Source organism: Cornus florida, unplaced genomic scaffold (assembly GCF_030987335.1).
Source record: "Cornus florida cultivar Cherokee Brave unplaced genomic scaffold, ASM3098733v1 CherokeeBrave_3.0.0_Hap2_Chr11, whole genome shotgun sequence".
Classification (NCBI taxonomy): Eukaryota; Viridiplantae; Streptophyta; class Magnoliopsida; order Cornales; family Cornaceae; genus Cornus; species Cornus florida.
This window is the reverse complement of record NW_026775581.1, coordinates 27,171,396-27,193,020: the sequence shown is the minus strand read 5'-3', so window position 1 is coordinate 27,193,020 and position 21,625 is coordinate 27,171,396. Positions and strand designations below refer to the sequence as shown.

General features: G+C 41.7%; 3 protein-coding genes across 4 annotated transcripts; 2 read left to right on the top strand and 1 right to left on the bottom strand.

The window, feature by feature from the left end:
• Nucleotides 1–15,458, top strand: LOC132282698 (uncharacterized). 2 transcript variants are annotated; one of them, XM_059784448.1, is made up of 4 exons: nucleotides 1–276; nucleotides 13,457–13,897; nucleotides 14,104–14,219; nucleotides 14,812–15,458. In XM_059784448.1, the coding sequence occupies exons 1-4, from the start codon at nucleotides 188–190 to the stop codon at nucleotides 15,231–15,233; spliced, it is 1,068 nt and encodes a 355-aa protein (XP_059640431.1). In that variant the 5' UTR covers nucleotides 1–187; the 3' UTR covers nucleotides 15,234–15,458. The 2 variants fall into 2 exon arrangements, with proteins under 2 accessions (XP_059640431.1, XP_059640430.1); XM_059784447.1 differs by lacking the exon at nucleotides 1–276 and adding an exon at nucleotides 1,772–2,170 and having other exon boundaries at nucleotides 13,453–13,897.
• Nucleotides 2,177–5,677, top strand: LOC132282697 (uncharacterized). The gene is made up of 2 exons (XM_059784446.1): nucleotides 2,177–4,538; nucleotides 4,641–5,677. The coding sequence occupies exons 1-2, from the start codon at nucleotides 3,204–3,206 to the stop codon at nucleotides 5,454–5,456; spliced, it is 2,151 nt and encodes a 716-aa protein (XP_059640429.1). The 5' UTR covers nucleotides 2,177–3,203; the 3' UTR covers nucleotides 5,457–5,677.
• A 995-nt stretch (nucleotides 15,459–16,453) lies between the features above and the next one.
• Nucleotides 16,454–20,726, bottom strand: LOC132283821 (auxin-responsive protein IAA27-like). The gene is made up of 5 exons (XM_059785846.1): nucleotides 19,947–20,726; nucleotides 18,909–19,138; nucleotides 17,820–17,961; nucleotides 16,905–16,966; nucleotides 16,454–16,680 (listed from the first exon to the last, which is right to left on the bottom strand). Exons 1-5 carry the CDS (start codon nucleotides 20,477–20,479, stop codon nucleotides 16,643–16,645), a joined length of 1,005 nt encoding a protein of 334 aa, XP_059641829.1. The 5' UTR covers nucleotides 20,480–20,726; the 3' UTR covers nucleotides 16,454–16,642.
• Nucleotides 20,727–21,625: the final 899 nt, after the last annotated feature.

The window sequence follows — 21,625 nt, the reverse complement described above, 5'->3', positions numbered from 1 at the left end:
GAAATACTAATTAATTATCTGAATACATAATATTAGCAAAATGTCTAAATTGCCTTTGTCTTTTTTCCCTCCCAAATCTTTGTTATAGGTCGTGGAAGTGGGAGGAAGGGGAAGAAAATTCTAGAAGGAAATGTAGGGAGGAGAAATACAGTTGGAAGGGAGTTGATTGTTGCAGAGGAATTCACAGATGGTAATTGATTTGCAAACATGCTGCAATCGTCTGGGTGTTCATCTGTTCAGATCGTCAGAAATTGATGTCCTTTTTGTTCTTGACTGGTATGATTTTCACGACTTTACACTGTATTTGCAATTAATTTTGTGTTTGTTTTATGTATTTATAGTTAAAATTTTGTTGAGAATTGCTTAAAAGGGTTGTTGGTGCATAACATAGGGCTGGTCGGAGAAATTGTATAAAAAAATTTCTCATCTGCCATTCTTTCAGTTATTGTAGTTTAATTCCAGTTAATTTGGTCTTAGTTTTCGGTATGCATATGAAATATTATTGGTTTATTGGTGCAGAGGTAGTTCTTGGTACATGCGCAACACTTGCTGGGTTCCCTTGACTCCATTTGTCAGTGTAGATCACTGAATTTTGATATGGTGGTGTGGTGCCTTAGGTTTAGAAATGGGTAGGATTAAGATGATAGTTCCAAAAAATAAAGGAAATAATGAGTAGTATTATCAACCAATTATAACATATCAAGTAAGAAAAAATGCATTTATTTAGTGGGTGTTTAAGATTTTTTCTGCACCACTAATAAGCGCTTTCAATCTAAAAAATTGAGTTGGAATTTGTTTAGTGAACCAAAAAAGCACTTTTAGGCTGTAGAGGTTTCATCCAAAAAGCACGTTTAAGTGAAGCTGGAAATTGTAATTTTTAAAATTGTAACTTTTAAAATTGCGTTAGGGGTAGAGATTAATCTTTTCAGGTAACTAATTTGTTTTAGACAATACAATTTCTCTTTATTTTTTATAAATATAATTTTGTCCTTTGTACAAACAAACAGCAAATTAATATCATAGTCATTTTGGGACTCTACTAGGTTGCCTTCCAACCACATTTGAAGTGTGTAGTTTTATTTAATGAAATGTTGTCTATACTACAAAGTATTATATTATTAAATTTTGTTATTAGATAGCATATGAACGAATTTGATTATTATATTACTAGAAGATCCCAAATCAAATACAAATTAATAATCATTAAAATATGTTTAACTCATTTATATTTTAATACTAAATGCAAATACTATATGATAAACAAAATTTGTGATATTTACAAAATAATAATAATAATAATAATAATAAATCAATACACATTGTGTCATCAAAGTAATTTATACAATGTGTCATCAAACGCATAACTATTTTTTACTGACAGTAATTTTATGACAACTCTACTGCTAAAAACACTTCCATCATTTTAACAACAATTTCAAACGGACTCTATTAAGTGGATCCTATCGCTACGTATCAATATTTAATTAGTAAATGATCAATATCATGTTATCATCAATATAAGAGGAGTATTAAATTATTTTTGGCATTAGATGGTTTGATGATGTTGGATTGACAAGTATGAAAAAACGCGCCAAGGTCTCTCGTATAGATGCCACACGGTACGGCCCAAAGTTCAACAGATTCAAGCGTTCCTTCAGTGGTCCAGCCTAAACATTTCAACTGAGTTGGACAAGCTCATCCTCAAATATAAAGCCCAGAGTTGTGTTCCACTTTAAATTTCAAACCCAGCTCAGATAAGCCCAACCCATCATTGTCCACCACTCGCTCCACCCAACTCATCATAAGCTACCGAGTTAACACACTTGTTCAGTGCCACTGAAACAGAGAGCACACAGACTGCGAGAGATGCTGGAGAGGGCGATCTCTGCACGCAGGGCGGCGCAGTTTAGCGAGGAAGGAGACGTGGACGACGAGTCCAAGACCCGAAAGCCCGTTTTGCTCGCTACGAGGGTCGCCAAATACTTGACCCGAACCGGGCACCTCTGGCCCTTTCTCTTCCTCTGTGTCGTCTTCGTCTTGATCTTTTCTCTCTTCGTTCACTCTCGAGATCTGGTCTGTGTCTCGTCGTCCTCCAACCCCATTTCTCGCTTTCGATTCTTCGGCTTCGATGACCTCGAATCTGATTTCGGATCCCTCGGCGTGCCCTGGTGTAAGTTATTTTACTTTCTCTCTCTATATAAGTGTGTGTTTGTGTGTGTGAGAGAGAGTGGGAGATCTGAACATTTTTGCAATTTATGGGTTCTGTAAATTTTGGGTTTTGTTCTGATCTGAATGAATTACTGCTTAATTTCTGTATCGACATGCGTTGTTTGATGGAATTTCTGTTTAATTTAGCTTCTATTTGGTTGTTGAGTAAATCAGTTCAAGAATGTACAGCGAAATTGGAACTCATGTTTTATGGAGTCTGCAATTTTCATTTTCTCCAAGCTTTTAAATAGTGCAAGATTTAAACCAAATATTGTCTTCTTTCTTACTTGAAATATAATAGGGGTTACTGAAGATGCAAGAAATTCCTTCTCCTCTTTCTCTCTCTAGAATTCTTACACCTCAACCCAAAAAGCTCCCTCTCCTTTCCATTCCATATCCTATTTATAGATATTTACAAGATATTTTCAAGATATTTACTGATTGCTGGATCTGGGCCTATTCCTCCATAAGCCCTGGTCACCTTTGATGGGCTTACTCCCGTTCGGCCCATATGGCAGTGTCTTTATAGGGGCCGACCCAGCTGTACGAACTGAATGTTGTGTTTGCGAGTCGGATCCGGCCCATATCGTCCGGGGCCTCCTCAACTGCCCCCATAATTGCCCCTTATTTAATAAGGGGTAATTATTGATGGCGTCTCATCATGATGTTGACGGCTCGAGATAACCACGTGGGGGAGCGGACGGTCAGATCCAGAATCAATGTTCCGGGGCTCGAGGAATTTCTCGCCTTCCCGACGCTTCGGCCCTCGGGCCCCCTCGCCTTTATAATGCTCTAGAATTCCACTTCACTTCCCTTTACCGTCTCCATCATCAGCCAAGTCTCTCTTTTTCTAGAACAGTGCTAAGCTTTTTCTGGTGAAATCCTTCAAGAGTCATTCTTCCAGCGATCTTGCAGTCCTCCGAGGTTAGTTTCGTTCTTTTTACTTTCGGCAGACTTCCATTTACCCCCTTTTAGATTCTTCTAGCACTTCCACCATGGTTGTAGATCTGGATGTTCTTCGTATGAGACTTAGACTTCCTGACAACATCGAAGTTAGGGTTTGCCCTCAGGATGTTAACATTATGACCGGCGCCGGCCTCCTGCCCGGCGAAGTCTTATTCACGAACCTTCAATTGAATGTTGTTAGGTTCCCTCTGCACCCTTTCTTTAGTTATGTCTTCAATAGATTGGGGATATCCCCTCTGCAGGTCAACCCCAACTTCTTTAGAATCATATCTGTTATGCTCTTGTTGATGCGTGACAGAAATCTGGACCTCGACCTCATAGACCTCCTTCTGTGCTGTAAGGTCAGTAAGATCCGTACTAACGAACCCTTCTACCACCTCTACCCGTTCGAGAAGATGTCCATATGTACGGACACAATAAAATCTGAGAAGGGTTGGAGGGATAGCATAGTGGGCATTAGTGGGGCTTGGTCTTCGCCGGCTGCAGAGGATTACCCAATCCCGAGCGCCTTTGGTGTCTGTTCTGTCTCCTCCTATAAGAAATTCAAATCTCATAAACATGACTGCCCCTGCGAAACATGCGTTCCTCGTTTTTGCACTTTCTTATGCCGTTCCTTGGGAATACCTTGTGATGACTTGAGCTATAGTGTTTGCAGGGATAGGAGTAACTACTTGAAGAAATACGTTCTGAACGATATTCCTTCCTGCTCAGATCTCCTCACTTCAGACAACCTCTTAGCGCTCTCATCACTCGGCTACAACATGAGCAGACTTCAGATTCCTTCTTTTGGTAGGAAGAAAAATACTCCCCCAGCCACTCCTGCTGCTGGGGCGACCTCCTCTCCAGCGTCAGCTTCTTCCTCAGCCACCATATCTGACACTGTCCCGAGCGCAGTGGCTATTAACCCTGTTGCCAGCGCCCCTGCTGCCAACCAGAACGCGTCCCCCCCAGCTACCATAGCTCCTGCTGCTGCGGGGGGCGGTCGGGACAAAGAACGAGGCAAAAGGCCTCATCCTGATAGTGAAGTCGATCCTGAGGAGGAGCCTCTCATTAGAAGGACCCGGGTCTCCGGGCCGGGTGCTCTCTTGCACCGAGCGGTCAGAGCTCCTGCTCCCTCTGGGCCTGCTGCAGCTGGTGGCTCTGCTTCTGCTTCAGGCCCCTCTTCTATCCCCACCTTACCGCCATGGGCCCCTTGGTACACCCGAACGGATGGGACGTTCGTGAAACCGAACGAGACCATGCTGAAGGATGGCCAGACCGCTATGGCCTACTACAGGAGCATGTGGACTCCGAAGGACCTTGAGGCGGCAAAGGGCCTTTCCCAGAAGGATGTGTTCAGTCGCTTTCCCCAATCTGCTATGGAGGTGACTTTTATTTTCTAACTCATGCATTTTCTCATATTATTTGGTCTTGCCTTCGCCCGACCTGACTATTGGCTTAACCGTTTTTAATGTGCACCTATGCAGACATTGTTCGGAATGATGGCCATGCAGAAGCAGGTGGAGATGGGGAACGCCAGGGCCCGTAAGTTTTCTGACAGCCTGGAGGTGGCTAATAAAGAAAACGACCTTCTCGCCATGAAGAATACCGAGGTACTGGCTCGGCTTGACAAAACCGAGCAAGAGAGAGATGTCCTGAAGAAGGAGAATGATTCCCTTCAGGATGAGAAGGACGCCCTCCAGCTTGAGAAGAGCGTCTGGCAGACCGAGCGGGAATCAATTAGAGAAGAGAAGGCAGAACTCCAGCGCCTTCTAGCTGATGAACAGTCTGCTCGGATGGCTTTTGAAAAAAGAGCTCTGGACGAGCGTACCGCTCTGATCGACGCGATCAGCAGAGTGGGTGGTGGGATGCTGGCCCTTCACGCTCGGTTCTCAAGGGTCGGTGCTCTTAGGTATGCTCAAGGATTCCGGGAAGGTTTCGCCGACCGGGTTCCGGATGAGGGACAGACCAGCTCCACTCCGGATGAGGTAGACAAGGATCTGGGGATCGAACCTCTGGGGGTCTATGTCGACCCAGAACCCACCGAAGCGGAGCGTATATTTGATGAGTGCCAGGATATTGCTTCCTCCAGGATCATCACAGCTCCTCCTACCGCTCTGCCACTGACCGCTCCTCAATCGTCAACCGTGGTTCCTTCCATAGCCACTGCTGACGCTGAACCCCAGCCGAACGATTCAGTCATTCACCTTGATTCCCCACCTCATGAAGGTGAGACGGCTGATGGGGCCGAGGAGGCGAGTCGGCACGACCAGGATGCTGTTGGTACTGAGGCGTCTAGCTAGGGCTCCTTTGAATTCTTCCATTCCATATCTTTTTGTAATGATGGACATCTCTCTTTTGTAAACTCAATGCTCAATATTAATGAAACGACAGAACTCTTTTTCCCTATGTGTTGTGCTCTATTCAACTTATCTTCAATACATACATATCTCTTCTCTCTTTTTCTTTTATATTAGCTTTGCCGTGTGTTTGTTTATGGCAAGTGCCTGGCGCTCGGCTAGGATGCCACTTGCCACTTGGCTTTAAGTTTTTAGCAAGTGTCTGGCGTTCGGCTTATAGTGCCAGCTGCCACTTATCTTGCTTAAGTGCCTGGCGCTCGGCTAGGATGCCACTTGCCACTTGGCTTTAAGTTTTTAGCAAGTGTCTGGCGTTCGGCTTATAGTGCCAGCTGCCACTTATCTTGCTTAAGTGCCTGGCGCTCGGCTAGAATGCCACTTGCCACTTGGCTTTAAGTTTTTAGCAAGTGTCTGGCGTTCGGCTTATAGTGCCAGCTGCCACTTGTCTTGCTTAAGTGCCTGGCGCTCGGCTAGAATGCCACTTGCCACTTGGCTTTAAGTTTTTAGCAAGTGTCTGGCGTTCGGCTTATAGTGCCAGCTGCCACTTGTCTTGCTTAAGTGCCTGGCGCTCGGCTAGAATGCCACTTGCCACTTGGCTTTAAGTTTTTAGCAAGTGTCTGGCGTTCGGCTTATAGTGCCAGCTGCCACTTATCTTGCTTAAGTGCCTGGCGCTCGGCTAGAATGCCACTTGCCACTTGGCTTTAAGTTTTTATAGTAGACCGTTGGAAAAGAAAATTCTTTTTTTTGTAAATTTCAGTAACTTGCTCATTCATATGTATTTGATTGACAACAAACAACATCCAATTGAAGCCGGAACTTAGCTTTTATTGGTAGTACCTCTTCAGAGACGTGGCGTTCCAGGGCTTGCTGACCAACCTTCCCGCCATGGTTTCCAACGTATATGCCCCCTTGCCAATGACTTCTGCAATTCTGTATGGGCCTTCCCAGGGTGGCATCATTTTTTTGACCATCCCCACCTTTCTTTTCAGAACCAGATCGCCAGGGGCAAAATCCCTGTGTTTTACTCTCTTGTTGTGACTATTCGCCAGCACTTGCTGATACGATGCTAGCCTTATAGCCGCTGCGTCCCTCTTTTCGTCTATCATATCGAGGTTCAATCTTAACATCTTGTCGTTCTGATCTCGACTTCATGCTAAGCTTCTGATAGTGGGGACTAAATGCTCAACCGGTATAACTGCCTCGGTGCCATACGCCATTGCGAACGGGCTCTCCCCAGTCGGCCGCCTTGGGGTGGTTCTGTAAGCCCATAGAACGTTCGGGAGTTCATCCAACCACTTCCCCTTATGATCTTCCAGCTTCTTCTTAATGCAGGCGAAAATGGTTCTGTTTGTGATTTCTGCTTGTCCGTTGGCCTGAGGATGACTTACTGCAGCCAACTTCTGGTTGATTCCATACTCCTCCAGCAGCTTTCTTACTTGCCTGCTGTCGAGGTTTGTGCCATTGTCCATGACTATTGATCTGGGAACACTGAAACAGCAGATAATATTGTTCCAAATAAATCGTCTCACATGAGTCTGAGTCACGCTAGGATACGGTTCTGCCTCCACCCATTTAGTGAAGTAATCCGTGGCCAGTAACACATACTTGTTCTGAGCTCTTGCAGTTGGCAGAGGACCGACCACATCCATCCCCCATTGCGCGAAAGGCCATGGCGAGGCCATTACGTGCAATTCCTCAGGTGGTTGGTGGATCAATGATCCATATCGTTGGCATTTATCGCACCTTCGAGAGAACTCCTCCGCATCTCTTGACATGTTTGGCCAGAAATACCCTTGTGTCATTGCTTTATGCGCTAACGATCGCCCCCCAGAATGATTGCCACACACACCCTCATGAATAGCTCGCAATACCTGCTGCGACTCCGCGGGGGTGACACATTTCAAGTATGGGCCAGAGTAGGACCTTCTGTACAGCTGGTTCCGCACGATGGCGTACTTGGCAGCATTCTTTTTGAGTCTCCTAGCTTCATCCCTTTGCATAGGCAAAACGCCGTCTCGAATATGGGTAATGATGGGGTCAATCCAACTCGGTTCATACGGTATGACGTTGACTTGCCAAGGGTCAGAGTCCAACGGTTCTTCGAAAATAGATGGCTGGGTCACTATTCCTACTGGAATCACCCTTGCCAATGTTTCACCGCAACTCGAAGCACTGCATGCTAAACGGTCTGCATCTGCATTCTGTTCCCTCGGGAGCTGTATGAATTCGATCTTTGCAAAGTCCTTGGCTCTATGCAGAACGGCAGAACGATATGCCCCCATCGTGTCATCCTTGGTCGCGTACTCACCATTTACCTGTCGAACAATCAGCTGCGAGTCACTATACACTGTCAAACTTTTGATCTGTAGCTCTCTGGCCAACTTTAATCCATTTAGCAACGCCTCGTATTCCGCTTCATTATTGGTGGCTCGGAACTCAAGTCTGAGTGCTTGGCTCAAGGAAGTACCCTCTGGGGTTTGCAGTTTGATCCCAATCCCAGCCCCCATCTGGTTAGAGGAGCCATCCGCAAAAAGTTTCCAAGAGCCGCATCTAAGGTCCTCTTCCGTATCTTCGGTGTCACATTCTAGTAGGAAATCGGCTACCGCTTGCCCCTTAACAGCTGTTCTCGACTCATACGTTATGTCAAATGAACTCAACTCTATGGCCCGCTTTGTCATTCTGCCCGAGAGCTCTGGCTTGTGCATAAGCGTTCTGATTGGGAAAGTTGTTAGAACAGCTATGGGGTGGGATTCGAAATAATGCCTCAACTTTCTTTTTGCATTTACAAGGGCAAGTACCACCCGTTCGGCCTTTGAGTATCTTTTTTCTGCCTCCGTCAGTGTTTTGCTTACATAAAATACTGGGTATTGCACCCCTTCCTTGCAACGAATCAGAACGGCACTCGTCGCGACACCAGATACTCCAAGATATAGAAATAACTTTTCTTCCGGTTCTGGGGCTGACAGGACTGGTGGATTCTGCATATATTCCTTCAAACGAGTCAATGCTTGTCGTTGCTCATCCCCCCAGACCTGCCTTCCATGGTTCCGAATCGTGTCAAAGAATGGTTTGCAGTGATCTGACAATTTTGAAATAAATCGACTTAATGCAGCTACTCGTCCTGTGAGGGCTTGCACCTCTCTGATCGTCTTTGGCTCGGCATTCTTAATCAAAGCCTCTGCTTGAGCGGGGCTAACTTCGATGCCCCTGCGGTTGACCACGTGTCCCAGAAACTGTCCAGAACTCACACCGAACGAGCACTTGGTCGGATTGAGCCTCATCCCATATCGCTTTAGTACATCAAATACATCTTGCAGATGCTTCAGATGATCATCCTTTTTCCTACTCTTTACCACCATATCATCAATATAGGCTTCCACAATCTTACCCATTTGATTCTTAAAAACTTTGCTAACAAGTCTTTGATAAGTTGCTCCCGCATTCTTTAGCCCGAAAGGCATAACTTTGTAGCAGTATGTTCCTCGCTCGGTGACAAAAGAAGTTTTTTCTTCATCTGCGGGGTCCATAGGAATCTGATTATAACCTGAATATGCGTCCAGAAAGGTTAAACGCTCATACCCAGTGGTGGCATCCACCATTTGATCAATCTTAGGCAACGGGAAGCTGTCCTTCGGACAGGCTTTGTTCAAATTGGTGAAATCAATGCATACTCGCCATTTCCCATTCTTCTTCTGCACAACAACGACGTTGGACAACCACTCAGGGTAGTGCACCTCTCTGATAAATCCCGCATCAAGCAGCCTATCGACTTCTTCCGCTATGATCTGATTACGTTCTGGAGCAAATCTTCGCTGCTTCTGTTTCACTGGTTTGAAATTGGGATTGACATTCAGGGAATGACAGGATACGGAGGGACTAATTCCAGGCATGTCTAGGTGACTCCATGCAAATACGTCGGCATTGTGGGACAAGAAATCCACTAGCTCTTGCTGCTCTTCTCTGGTCAGTCTTATACCTACTCTGGTAGTTCGTTCTGGCCTGGACTGATCGATCTGCACATCCAGAAGGGGCTCCTCGGTCAAGTCGACTGACTCCTCCACCCTATTCTGCTCGAGCGGAGGTTCCTGTAATTGCTATCTGGGGCTTGCCGAACGGACGGGCGCCTTTCCTTTCTCAGCATGCTTTAGTGTGACGGAATAACACTCTTTGGCTGCGACCTGATCCCCCCGAATGTCTATCACTTTATCTCCATCGGGCCCGAGGCACCTCATGACCTGATGCAGAGTTGAGGGTACACCTCGGACTCTGTGAATCCATCCTCTTCCCATCAGGAGATTATACGAGGGGTGAATTTCCACAACCACAAAAGTTTCCATAAGAGCTCGTTCTGCAGCTTGAACTTTCACTTCCACCATCCCGACGGGTTCCACCCTCTTCCCATCGAACCCTAACAAGGGATTTCCGGTGGGCTTGAGCCTCTCTGGTTTAATGTCGAGCCTGTCAAATGTGTCCCTCGGCATGACATTCGCACTGCTCCCAGGATCGATCAGAACTCTGCGCACCAAGCAATCTGCCACTGTCAAACTGACTACCAACGGGTCGTCATGAGGCAGTTGAACACGCTGCAGGTCTGTCCAGTCGAACTTTATCTGCATCGACGGGCTCTGCTGGTGTAGAGTAGTCACATTGCCGAACCTTTTCTTCATCTGCGCCTGCCGCAGGCGCACCCGGAGCAGCTCATCTGACTCTTCACTAGGCTCGGGTCGACCATGGATAGCATTGATTATACGAACTGGTTGTGAATTGTGGGAGCTTTGTTTATGACTCCTTTTTATTTGTTCCACCGGTCGATTCTGCTCCATCGCCGAACCTTGAACATAACTCGCGAACTCCCCTCTAGCTATCAACATCTCCACTTGCCTCCTCAGGTTCCTGCATTCGTTAGTCTGATGACCGAAATCAGAATGAAAAGCACAATGTTTAGTTTGATCCCTCTGTTCGAGGGGTTGCCTAATTGGCAGTGGTGGATGAAACTTGTCTTTGTTCTCCTGATACAGCCTCGCCAGAGTGACCTTCAGCGGAGTAATCAACTCTTCCTCCCTGGACCTTTTTTCTGCCTTCCAAGAGGTCTGACGTTGCGGCTGAGCCTGCTTCTGCCTGATCTTTGCCTTGGACTTTTCCTCGGTCGACACAAGCGACGTTGTCCGAGCATTAGCTGCCTCCTCTTCTTCTAGGCGCACAAAGCCATCGGCTCTCTCATTGAGTTCATCCATAGTAGTCGGCGTGTTCACTACCAGACTGGTGTGAAACGGAGTTCCGCGTGTCATGGCTAACTTGAAGGCTTGAACTGCCGTAGAAGGGTGGCATTCGATCACCATACTCTTAGTGAGATTAAACCTGGTAAGAAAGGCCTGGAGACGTTCATCCTTGTGCTGCCTCATCGTGAATAGGCTCGAGATGTCCTTCGGCGGGCGTTTGTTCCCATAGTACTGGCTTATGAACCGATCGCACAGGTCTCTGAAACTACCAATGGAGCTCCTAGGCAAGTTTTTGAACCAGCTGAGCGCCGGTCCGGCCAGGCTTGTAGGGAAACATTTGCACATTAAAGAGTCGTTTTCCGTATTCAGGGCCATTTTCAACTGGATATGATACATATGATCGATCGGATCGGTCGTTCCGTGGAACAGAATAAAGACTGGCATAGCAAACTTCCTTGGATGCGGGGCATTCAAGATCTCGTCAGTGAATGGTGAATCCACCGTCCGAGCTGCGGATCGGAGAGCTTCATTCTCTCTCTGGAGTCCAGCGGTAGCTCTGTGAGTTACGGTTCTGCCCTCCGAACCGTGATGAGTGATAGTAACCATGGAGGGCCGGTAAGACGGATCGAACGACCGTTCCTCTATGAACTCTCTTTGCCAAGGCGACGCTATTCGACGGCGATCAGCCTCCATCACTTCCTCTCGGTCGAACCTTTCCCGCTGCGGATCAACGTGAGTCGATCCTTCGTGATCTTCAACTCGACGAACATTTGGCGGCAAATTGTCCATCATCCTTTCATCACGGTGGTGAGCTGACTGATTGTTCTCGTCCTGTTCGCCTTGATGCGCGATATTAGATTGAACACCTCCTTCTCCGACTGGAAGTGGATGCGAAACCGCAGGTATTTGCCGATGTTGCAGTCCAGCTTTCAATTCTGCATTCTCTTTTTTGAGAGCTTCAATCAAGTTCATCAACTCCTCAAGCTTTGTTTGCTGGACAGCCTCCATCGGATTGGAGCTTTCACCTATCATTATTCCCGAACGGAGTAAAGGCATTAATCTCAAGTTCGCGAGTAGATCCGAGCTTCGTGAGTAGGAATTTTTAGATCTGGCTTCTAATTCTCCGAATTATGCTCACTGTTTACGAGATCTGAATTGTCTGAACTCTAAATCCGTCAGATCCTGCCACAATCGAACAACTCGTTGTTGCGTAGATCTGAAGTCACTCCTGCCAAAGCTTCAAGAATTGTAATTCCTCCAGAGTAGGTCACAATCGCTCAGATCTGGATTCAAATCCCAAAGATCGAGTCTCGATCAACCGAATTGGTTTGAATCCATTCGATATTCCTCATTGATCAACCAAACTTCCATGCGTTTCCTACAGACGGCGCCAATTGAAGATGCAAGAAATTCCTTCTCCTCTTTCTCTCTCTAGAATTCTTACACCTCAACCCAAAAAGCTCCCTCTCCTTTCCATTCCATATCCTATTTATAGATATTTACAAGATATTTTCAAGATATTTACTGATTGCTGGATCTGGGCCTATTCCTCCATAAGCCCTGGTCACCTTTGATGGGCTTACTCCCGTTCGGCCCATATGGCAGTGTCTTTATATGGGCCGACCCAGCTGTACGAACTGAATGTTGTGTTTGCGAGTCGGATCCGGCCCATGTCGTCCGGGGCCTCCTCAGTTACTTGACTGCTGTTTGTTAATTGTTATGTAGGTTCAACTGCTGCTTCAGGTTTTTATTTATTTATTTATTATTATTATTTTTATTTGGTGTGATTTGTTAATTGTTGTGTAGGTTCAACTGTTTTATTTTTATTTTTATTTTTTGTTAAAAAAAATTATTATTATTTTGTAATTTGGTGATATAACTTCTGCCTTTGTGTCTGTTGTACATTGGATATGTGTTACAGGGTGTGATGGGGCGTCTTGTGGAAATTAAATTGTGCAACAAGTTTCTATGTTTGTCTGTCTGACTGTCTCTGTGATTGAGGCCATAATGTGAAATGGAAGTCATTTTCATAAATGAATGCATGATATTGAAATGGTGGCATTTTATATAATTCTAAATTGGACCTGTTTCATCCATCATGTGATGTTGACTCCAATTTTCTATAAGATTATGTATTTATGTCTTAAATGCTGTGTGTACACAATGGTGCCATCAGGTTCCATAGAACATTCAAATGTGCCTTTTTGTTTATGTTATTCTGAATATCTTGTCTTGATCAGTCTAATGTGTATTTTGGTTTTCTGCCATTATATTGTCTGCAATGTCATTTTCTGGCATGCTGCCATTTGTCACGATGATGCTGCACTTTTTGAAGTGACCATCCCCCCTTAACCCCCACAATTAATATTTCATTCTTTAAGAAAACAGCAGCCCGAATTATTGTTGATGATATGGCCACTAATTTTGTGGACATCTCCTGGCATTTTATTCCTGGTTACTCGCCATGTTTCATATTTTTTCACCTGTTTGAAATGTTCTTTGAAAGAACCAGATCTTGGTTGTCTCAGTGGATTTTAATATGTATTAAATGTGTGTGATTGGACATTATCAAATGTGGTTATCTGAATAATAGGATCTTAATTAGTTTTGTTTTACTTTCAATTTGTGAAGTAGACTTATAATCACATAGAAAATTTGAGTTTGAGCATGAAATCTCTAAGTTCTTACAGTCTTATCTCTTTAATTGTTATGTTTGGCAAAAGGCAGGTCGAAACAGGGAAAAACGGTTGATTGGACATCCAAGGATCTACTCAAGGGCCTGGAAGAGTTCATACCGATCTATGAAACACGACCCATCAAGAACAACATGTTCGGTATGGGTTTCGATCACAGCTTTGGGCTTTGGTTCATTGCCCGATGGCTGAAGCCGGACCTGATGATTGAGAGTGGTGCTTTCAAGGGACATTCTACATGGGTTTTGCGGCAAGCAATGCCAGATAAACCAATTGTGTCACTTTCACCCCGCCATCCTGAGAAATACCTCAAAAAGGGACCTGCTTATGTTGATGCAAATTGCACATACTTTGCTGGCAAGGACTTCGTGGATTTTGGGAGCGTTGACTGGGGGAGTGTAATGAAGAAACATGCAATTACAGATCTTAGTCGGGTTCTTATCTTTTTTGATGACCATCAGAATGAACTAAAAAGGTAATCAATTTTATTTATTAATTTAATTCATAAGCAAAGTAATCAAGTTTTCTGGATTAATAAAACATTTCTCGATCATTTACATCTTTCACCAGTACTCTTGTGTTTTGAAAGTTAAGGCGCTACAAGGTATTGATATCCTTGGAGTTTACTCCACCAGAATTGCTAATTGGTGATTTCGTTTTATTTCTTACCTTGATGGGCAGACTAAAGCAGGCCCTAAAAGCTGGCTTCAGACATCTTGTCTTTGAGGACAACTATGATACTGGAACTGGAGACCATTATTCCTTAAGGCAGATATGTGATCAATTTTATATAAGAGGTGAATACTCTCTCACTTCGCTTTCTGTTAGTCAAGGTCATGTATTGAGCAGAGATCCCTTGCGTTCTAGAATATGTGTACGATCCCAAATGCGTAGGCGGCCTTATGTGAAGTGAAATAATTTCTTTTAGGAAGGGTTTAGAAACTACGAAGAACCGATATCATCCTACCGAATAAGGTTTAGCCTGATTGAGTACTGGCAAGACAAAGGAAAAATTCTGTCATTGTTAAGGTATTTGTGACACTTTTCGGAATAACTTCATATGTAGTCCGTCCACAAGTAATACCTTTAGCCAAACTAAATAAACTTAGCTCAGCTGAACTTAGAAGGCTTTCTTATATTGTAACCATTTGATGATGCCTCCAAAATCTGTCTGATTCTTTCATCCCTAATTTTAGTAGTTGTTCGTATCCCTATCTTTCCATTTCAACTACACTCTTTTTATAGGTACTTTGCCCAACTGCCCATATATTGTTGTTATCTGTAGACATGGTCACAGGGTTGCTTCAATTGATGTCCTGGTAATTTGACTGTACCCATCCTGTACCAAGTTTTTTGGATTCATGTCATGTTATGGCAATTTTTCTCCAGGCGGTGGTCATAGCTGCTTTAAAGAAAGCGACGAAGCTAGGACTAGATCAAGAAGGAAGAAATTCTGGGAGAAGGCAGTTGATATAGAAGAGTTATGTGGGCCGGGAGAAGCATGGTGGGGTGTAAGAGGTCAGATGCGGGATGACTTTAGCCATAGTAATAAATCAATTACCTACGCTGAACATTTTCAGAACAGCAGATTTGTAGAATCAGTGCTTGATGTTTATTGGGAGCTTCCCCCAGTGGCTGGTCCTTCACTTACTCATCAAACGAGATATGATCCCGCTCGTACGCCCAGTCCTATTGTTGAGGACGGCAGGTTTGCTTTGTTCCAGAGGCTCGGCCTGACTAGATTCGAGGCTTCTGTATTCAATGGATATACTCAAATGGTATATCTTCAGATATCTGAACATGAATCCTAAAGCTGTTAGAAGTAGATGTGAAATGAGCTGCTTCACTAGCTGCATGAATTTAGTGTTAATGTGTTGTTCATTTCATTTGGGTTTCCTTTCTTTCTTTCTTTCTTTCTTTCTTTCTTTCTTTCTTGGAGTTTGAACTTTACAAAGTCATTTCTTACCACACCTTTTCTAAGAAATTAGTAGTTTTGGTTGTTATTATATTTACTGCTTACTCTTCCTTTTTGGCTATGTATTCGTCTGTTCCATCAATAGCATTTTTTCTTGGTCGTCCATACCTACCAAATTGCAGTATAGCCATATAAATTTCAATTAACAACATTTATGCATGACATCAAATGGGCAACGGTGCAGCCGTTGCAATGTTCGAGCCTCGGTGGAGGCATGGGTATGCGTTTGCTTAACCTTGTCAACAAAAAAATAAATAAAAAATGACACATTTGGTTGCGTGTTAGCTAGTTATTGGTCCGGGATTGTGTAATAATTTCTCCCCTTCATTATGCTACAATTTTCACTCATTCCAACTTCCATGGACCTTTTTCAACACTTGCCTACTGAATCTGTATGAACATGCATGTTGGAACTCAGTTCTTTATCTTAATGCATAATTACATCTTGTGACCAGAAGTGGGTTTTTCTTGAGTTGAGAAGGCATGAACCAAATCTTATTCAAAACTAGACCTTTTTCTCGGCTCTTACAAAGCAATGAAGCTAGCACAAAGGGCAAGATGAACATTTACTGTTCTCAGCACTGAGGTCTCCAAAACCAGTTAGCCCCAGAAATTCCCTCGGATGAAGCTGAACTGAGTTAGTTGAGAATTCTCCGAGAAATTATTAAATAGTCACACGACCATTTGGTCTTAAGCCAATCACTAAATGACACACAAGTAAATGTGTCGGCATTAAATAGTCACAAGACCATTTGGTCCTAAGCCAATCACCAAATAACACAAGCAAATGCGTCAGCGCTTTTCCCAGCGGCTGCTGTCGGAAAAATTGATACCCTCCATTCTCATCATGGCTAAATTGTTGAGTTGAAAATTTTCTTTTTGGCTTTATTTGAAAGAAAATTTGCAATCAGAAATTTATCATGTGACAGAAGGTCACAAAACTCTTGCATAAGAATTAATAGTTATTAAGAGAGATTGAGATTTGCAATCAGCAAGCACACCATTCACGTAGCAAATTAAGTACAGAAATACAAATTCAGAGAAAACACAGCAAAACAACCAAACAACTGGATGTCTTCAATTTATATCTTCTCCCTAGTAGGAAGTTCTTTCCGGTCTGTGAAAAACTACAAACCTACAATATTTAAGAAAACAAAATACATGAGATTCCGGGACAGATTGCCTGCTTAAAAAAAAACCCTTCGGTCTTCCAGGAAATGCCTCGATCTCACTCGTACTCAAACACTAGTTTCGGTTCTTGCACTTCTCCATGGCCCTTGGAGCTGAAAGAAAGGAACCAATCAAGCCCAAAGTTAAACATATATACAGGTTCAATTTGATTCATGAACTACGAAAAAACTCAATGGCTTAAGTAACACATACGGAACTCGAATGCCTTTAGAAGAGGGGATTAGAGCAAAGCTTAGAGAAATTCGGGCTGCATTAGAATGATCATGGAACAAAAATAAGTATCACATGCTTAAGACTTCAATAGGTGAGGGTTTACCTAGTCCTATTGCCTCCGAGCCCTTCATGATCCTCAATCTCCTACATGATTCTGCAAACATCCTGTTACAAACAAAAGCAAATCAAAGGATAGTGTTAATTACTTATGGTGCTTGGTTGGTTAATGAAGAAAAAGAAAGAAAATGATAGTAATCATGTTGAAGAAAGAAAGGGAAGGAAACTATTTTAATGAGTCTTTTATAAAAAATAATAATAATAATAAGGGAAAATTTGGTATTAACAAAGTTTAATTAAAATACTAGCTCTTCCATAGTAATCATGTTGGAGAAAGAAGGGAAAGAAACTATTTTAATGAGGTCCTTTACAAAAATAAAAAATAAAATAAGGGTAAATTTGGTATTAACAAAGTTTCATTAAAATACTAGCTTTTCCTTCCCTTTCTCTCCATTTTTATGAGGATAACAAAAGCTACTATTAATGCCTTTGTATCCCTCCAAATCCTTCCTTTTCCTTTCTTATCCTTTCAACATTTCATACCAAATACAATTTCTCATCTCCCTCCATTACCATTCTTTTGTTTTTTTCGCTCAATTTCCATTCTACCAAATTGGCCCTTACAGCTATAGCTAATAAACCATAACATCAACTAACCGCTTATTCTAAAAATCAAATCAGAAGCTTTCAATCGAATTAACCTACATTCAAGAAAGACAGAGATATTTATTTCAAATTTTGCATCTTATATGTTTTTGAGGGACGGTTTCTCAAATTTTCATGCACACAAGACAGTATTGATCCTAACTCTTGGTTAGCCTCTGTTTTATCCAGCGATTAGAGGCGAGGCATTACAGTGGAATATTTAAACCATTCCACTCCATAGCACAGAAAGTGATATTGGATTTTATACAGAACAAGTGAACAACCCAAGTAAGGTTTAACTGGAAATAGAACTTACTCCCAAGGAACATCACCAACGAGCATCCAATCACCATCCTTGTCTTCGTACGTAAGCACGTATTCAGATCCATGCAGAAGATCTTTTAAGCGACTCTCGCTGAGCCCATCTCGCCCTGGAAGTCCATGAGAAGCACACTGACCTGAATCACAGTAATGCATGAAAATAAAAGTCAACACTCATGATATGTTACTACATGTCATTAACAATTCACAATAATGGATCTTTCAAGCTGTATAAAGCCCTAGACTGCAAATTAGAAGAGTGAAAAGAGGATATGGAAAAAAATGAGAATTTATATTGTACTTGTCCTTAATATTATTATAAAATATATATATATATATATATAATCCCTGTTCTTAAGAAGTAGCCACTGCATAGTGTAATAGTAAAACAACTGGTTACAAAGTGTGAATGTGGATTCCAGAATAAGGCAAACACATTTGCAAATAATGCCAAAAAGTTAGGTTTATATCCACTCCACCACTCCGAGGACACTCGAACTCAATTGATGAGGAGGTATGAAGTGATAGTCATTTTATCTTTATTTTCAAGGAAGGAAAACAACACAAATTGTTCGTCTACACAGTGGTAAAAAGTACAACCACAAGAATATCCAAGAATATTTATATATAAAAAAAATAAAATAAAAAATTAGGATAATAATATAACTAGAGAAAACAATTCCTAGGAGAGTCTATTTTGACAGGAGAGTTTTCTCAAAGTTCACAAGGATTGTGCTAAGCTGATTTCTCAATTCAAACAATAATGATCCAACCATAAAACTCAATCTCGTTAAAAATAAATAAATAAATAAACAACTTATTCGACTGCTGTGTTTGAAGGGTATAAAGAGATGAAACTTTAAGTAGTTCCTTTTTCAAATATAAATAAATTAATTAAGAATAAGAATTGCAGACAGTTAAGACAGTATCACCTTATCCATGGAAAGAAAATATATTTTATGATTTATAATTTTTGTAAGAAATAAAACAATTTTCTAAGAAATTCTGATCAAATCGACTAGGACCATGTATATATACCAAAATATTCAATTCATTATCAATTTAAGAGAGAGAGAGAGTATACCAATGGTAAAGCAGCTAAACATCTTCTCAAGAGCCGATGAGAGTTCTACATAGTTGCAATATGTCTTGAGGTCGACCTTCCTTAGATATGGAGCACCATCCATACTAACCTTCACATAAAGGCAACCCGATCCCGATTTCACATCAGCATCATCACTGTTCTTTGCTGAACTGGTGGCCATGGTGTTCTTCCTAAAAGATCGAATTGGTGGCCATCCAACCACCTGTGCCCTGTTTACCATAACACAACATGTCTTTGCTTAAAGCAATACATATGCCATAGAAAACAAAAGTTCACAAGAAATATAGAAGAAAAAGTAATGGAAATCATTTCGAAAAATAGATGACAAAATCTAGAAGAGCACAGCCATGAATAGTCCACTAATACTAATCCATGGGGAAGTTACATAAAAAGGACTATCAAATCCAATAAATTCACCAATACACAAGGACAATACTCTAAGCAAATTAGAGGAATCACCTAACTGTGATTGATGCACAGGATGGCTCCAAAGGCAGCATAGCCTTTAGGAAACAATACACTAATTATGACTAAGAGGAAGCAATTAATTAATTTCATGTTTGATTGCTGGGAAAATAGGAGGAAAAAAGGGGAAAGAAAAGCAAATGAAGTACTGAGTGTATTCTTGCAGCTTTGGCTTGTAAAAAAAAAAAAAATGGAAGAGGAAAAGTCTAATCAACTCAGCCAAACAGTTGCAATAGCTTATTTCTCTGGAGCTTATAATCTGCTTGAATCCCAGGGGAAAAAATAAAAATATAAAAAATAAAATAAAATCCAAAACCCAAAATTCCAATGATTTTGGTTTTTCTACATATTATTGTAAGGCATAGAAAGCAGGACCAAAAGGCTGAGGGAAAATGGAAAGGGAAGGAGTACATGAAGCCAAAATCAATAGCAAAAGAAATAGTAACATAACCAAAACCCAGCATATTTTTACAATGAAACCCTCTTTTAAAAGCTACAATAGAGAGTATAAGAAATTGAATTTGAAAAGAGAAGGAAAAAAGATGGACTTACTTTGCAGCAGGAGCACCACCATGATGTTCCTTCTTCTCTTGAACAGGCTTTGGTGAAGGAGGAACAACAACAGCAGCCTCCTTCATATTCTTACTTTCCATCGCACTCCCATTACTCCCTCCTTTGGGGGAAAACAAACCAGAACTTTTAGCCAAACAAGCCTCAGATCCACCACCATTCACAGAGAGACCCCATTTGGGAGACCCATCAATGGCATCAGAAAAACCCCTCTTAGCCCCAGCCACAAAGCTCTTGATAGGGCTAATGGAGTAGCCATTTTTCTTACTATTATTATTGTCCTCCAAATCCTTCCCAAACAGAGACATCCCAAATCCAGCCTTCCTCTCAGGAGGAGACTCAGAACCAGGCAAACCAAGCCTCAGCTCTGTCTCCTTGAGGTTGAGGACATTTTTCTTCTTCCCTTCCTCAGTGGAAAGAGTGGAGGAGGAGGAAGAAGAAGAGGAAGAGATCTTGTCAGAGCTTCTTTCCATCTCTGACAACCCTATGTAATCATGCTCTAATGGTGTTGACATTAAACTTCAACAACAACAACACTGGATTCAAATAGCACAAATCAAAACTCTTGTAAAAATTTGTTATTGATTGAACAAGAAGAAGGGAAGGAAAGAAGAAGAGAATGGTTTGAATCAAGACACAAAGGGTGAAAAGAGTAAAACAAGAAGTGGCTCTCTTCTGGTGAGACCCCCAAAACAGCTGGTTTTTGTTGATGCAGAAAAGAAGCTTCTTGGGCCTTTCTGTAGCCTTTTCTTTTTCTTTTAATTTTTCTCATACTGCTTCCTTTATAATATTGCAACTGGCAACAAACCAACAAAGAAGGGTAAGAAAATTTTGGAATATTTTCACAGTAGAAATGTAAGAATATTAATTATATCCCTGCTTTCACTTTAAGAATTATCAAGCAATGTGTGCCCAAAAAAAGAATAAAAGGTGAATTGTATAATTATAGAGTAAATTCCTCATGTACTTCAACTCAACTCATTAACAAAGTCATTAATGAGCTGAATTAAACTCATCCCAATCTATTTTTAGAAAGGAACAAAATAAAAATAAAAATAAAAAAAGTTATAATGAAAGTGGACAACTTTTTTATACTCACAAAAGCATGGTAATTTAGATATGAAACACACACACACAATGTGAGTAGTCGAGTTTTTCGTAAGTAATACTTATCAATCAGAACTATATTTCATAACTTGAGCTCTATATTTTTTTTTCTAACTATTATTAAGGGAGTGGAGAACTCGAACACGACACACCTGTTTGAGGAGAAGTAGGCCCACAATGCCCAACTTGAGCTATATTTACAATGAAGCTCCATCAAAATAGCCTTTTAAAAATTTTGGTACATTTTTCTTTCTTTTTTTTTTTTTTCTTTTTGTTTGTGAATAATTTTTGCTACATTGTTAATGAATTTTATTTTGATACACTTCTTAACAAAATAAAATTTTGAATTGTTCGGATAAACTTAACTCATCTACCTTGCCAAAACATTTCAATAAGTATATGCAATAAATATGTTGGAGAAAGTAAAAAGGCAATCTAAAGTTAAATAGATACATGATTGTAAATTTTTTTCTTGTAAACTATTTTGAAACAGTAGAGCATTTTAAATAGCTATGAAAACCGTCTTCTTCTTCTTTTTTTCTTTTTTCCTTTTT

Excerpts from the sequence above, each read along its gene's own strand:
- LOC132282697 (XM_059784446.1), top strand. The coding sequence starts at position 3,204 with ATGGTTGTAGATCTGGATGTTCTTCGTATGAGACTTAGACTTCCTGAC. Across the intron at positions 4,539-4,640 it reads TTCCCCAATCTGCTATGGAG|ACATTGTTCGGAATGATGGC; the intron begins GTGACTTTTATT and ends GCACCTATGCAG.
- LOC132283821 (XM_059785846.1), bottom strand. The coding sequence starts at position 20,479 with ATGTCAACACCATTAGAGCATGATTACATAGGGTTGTCAGAGATGGAA. Across the intron at positions 16,967-17,819 it reads GTTGGTGATGTTCCTTGGGA|GATGTTTGCAGAATCATGTA; the intron begins GTAAGTTCTATT and ends TGTTTGTAACAG. Across the intron at positions 16,681-16,904 it reads CTCGGAGGCAATAGGACTAG|CTCCAAGGGCCATGGAGAAG; the intron begins GTAAACCCTCAC and ends CCTTTCTTTCAG.
- LOC132282698 (XM_059784447.1), top strand. The coding sequence starts at position 1,867 with ATGCTGGAGAGGGCGATCTCTGCACGCAGGGCGGCGCAGTTTAGCGAG. Across the intron at positions 2,171-13,452 it reads ATCCCTCGGCGTGCCCTGGT|GCAGGTCGAAACAGGGAAAA; the intron begins GTAAGTTATTTT and ends GTTTGGCAAAAG. Across the intron at positions 14,220-14,811 it reads TGATCAATTTTATATAAGAG|GCGGTGGTCATAGCTGCTTT; the intron begins GTGAATACTCTC and ends ATTTTTCTCCAG.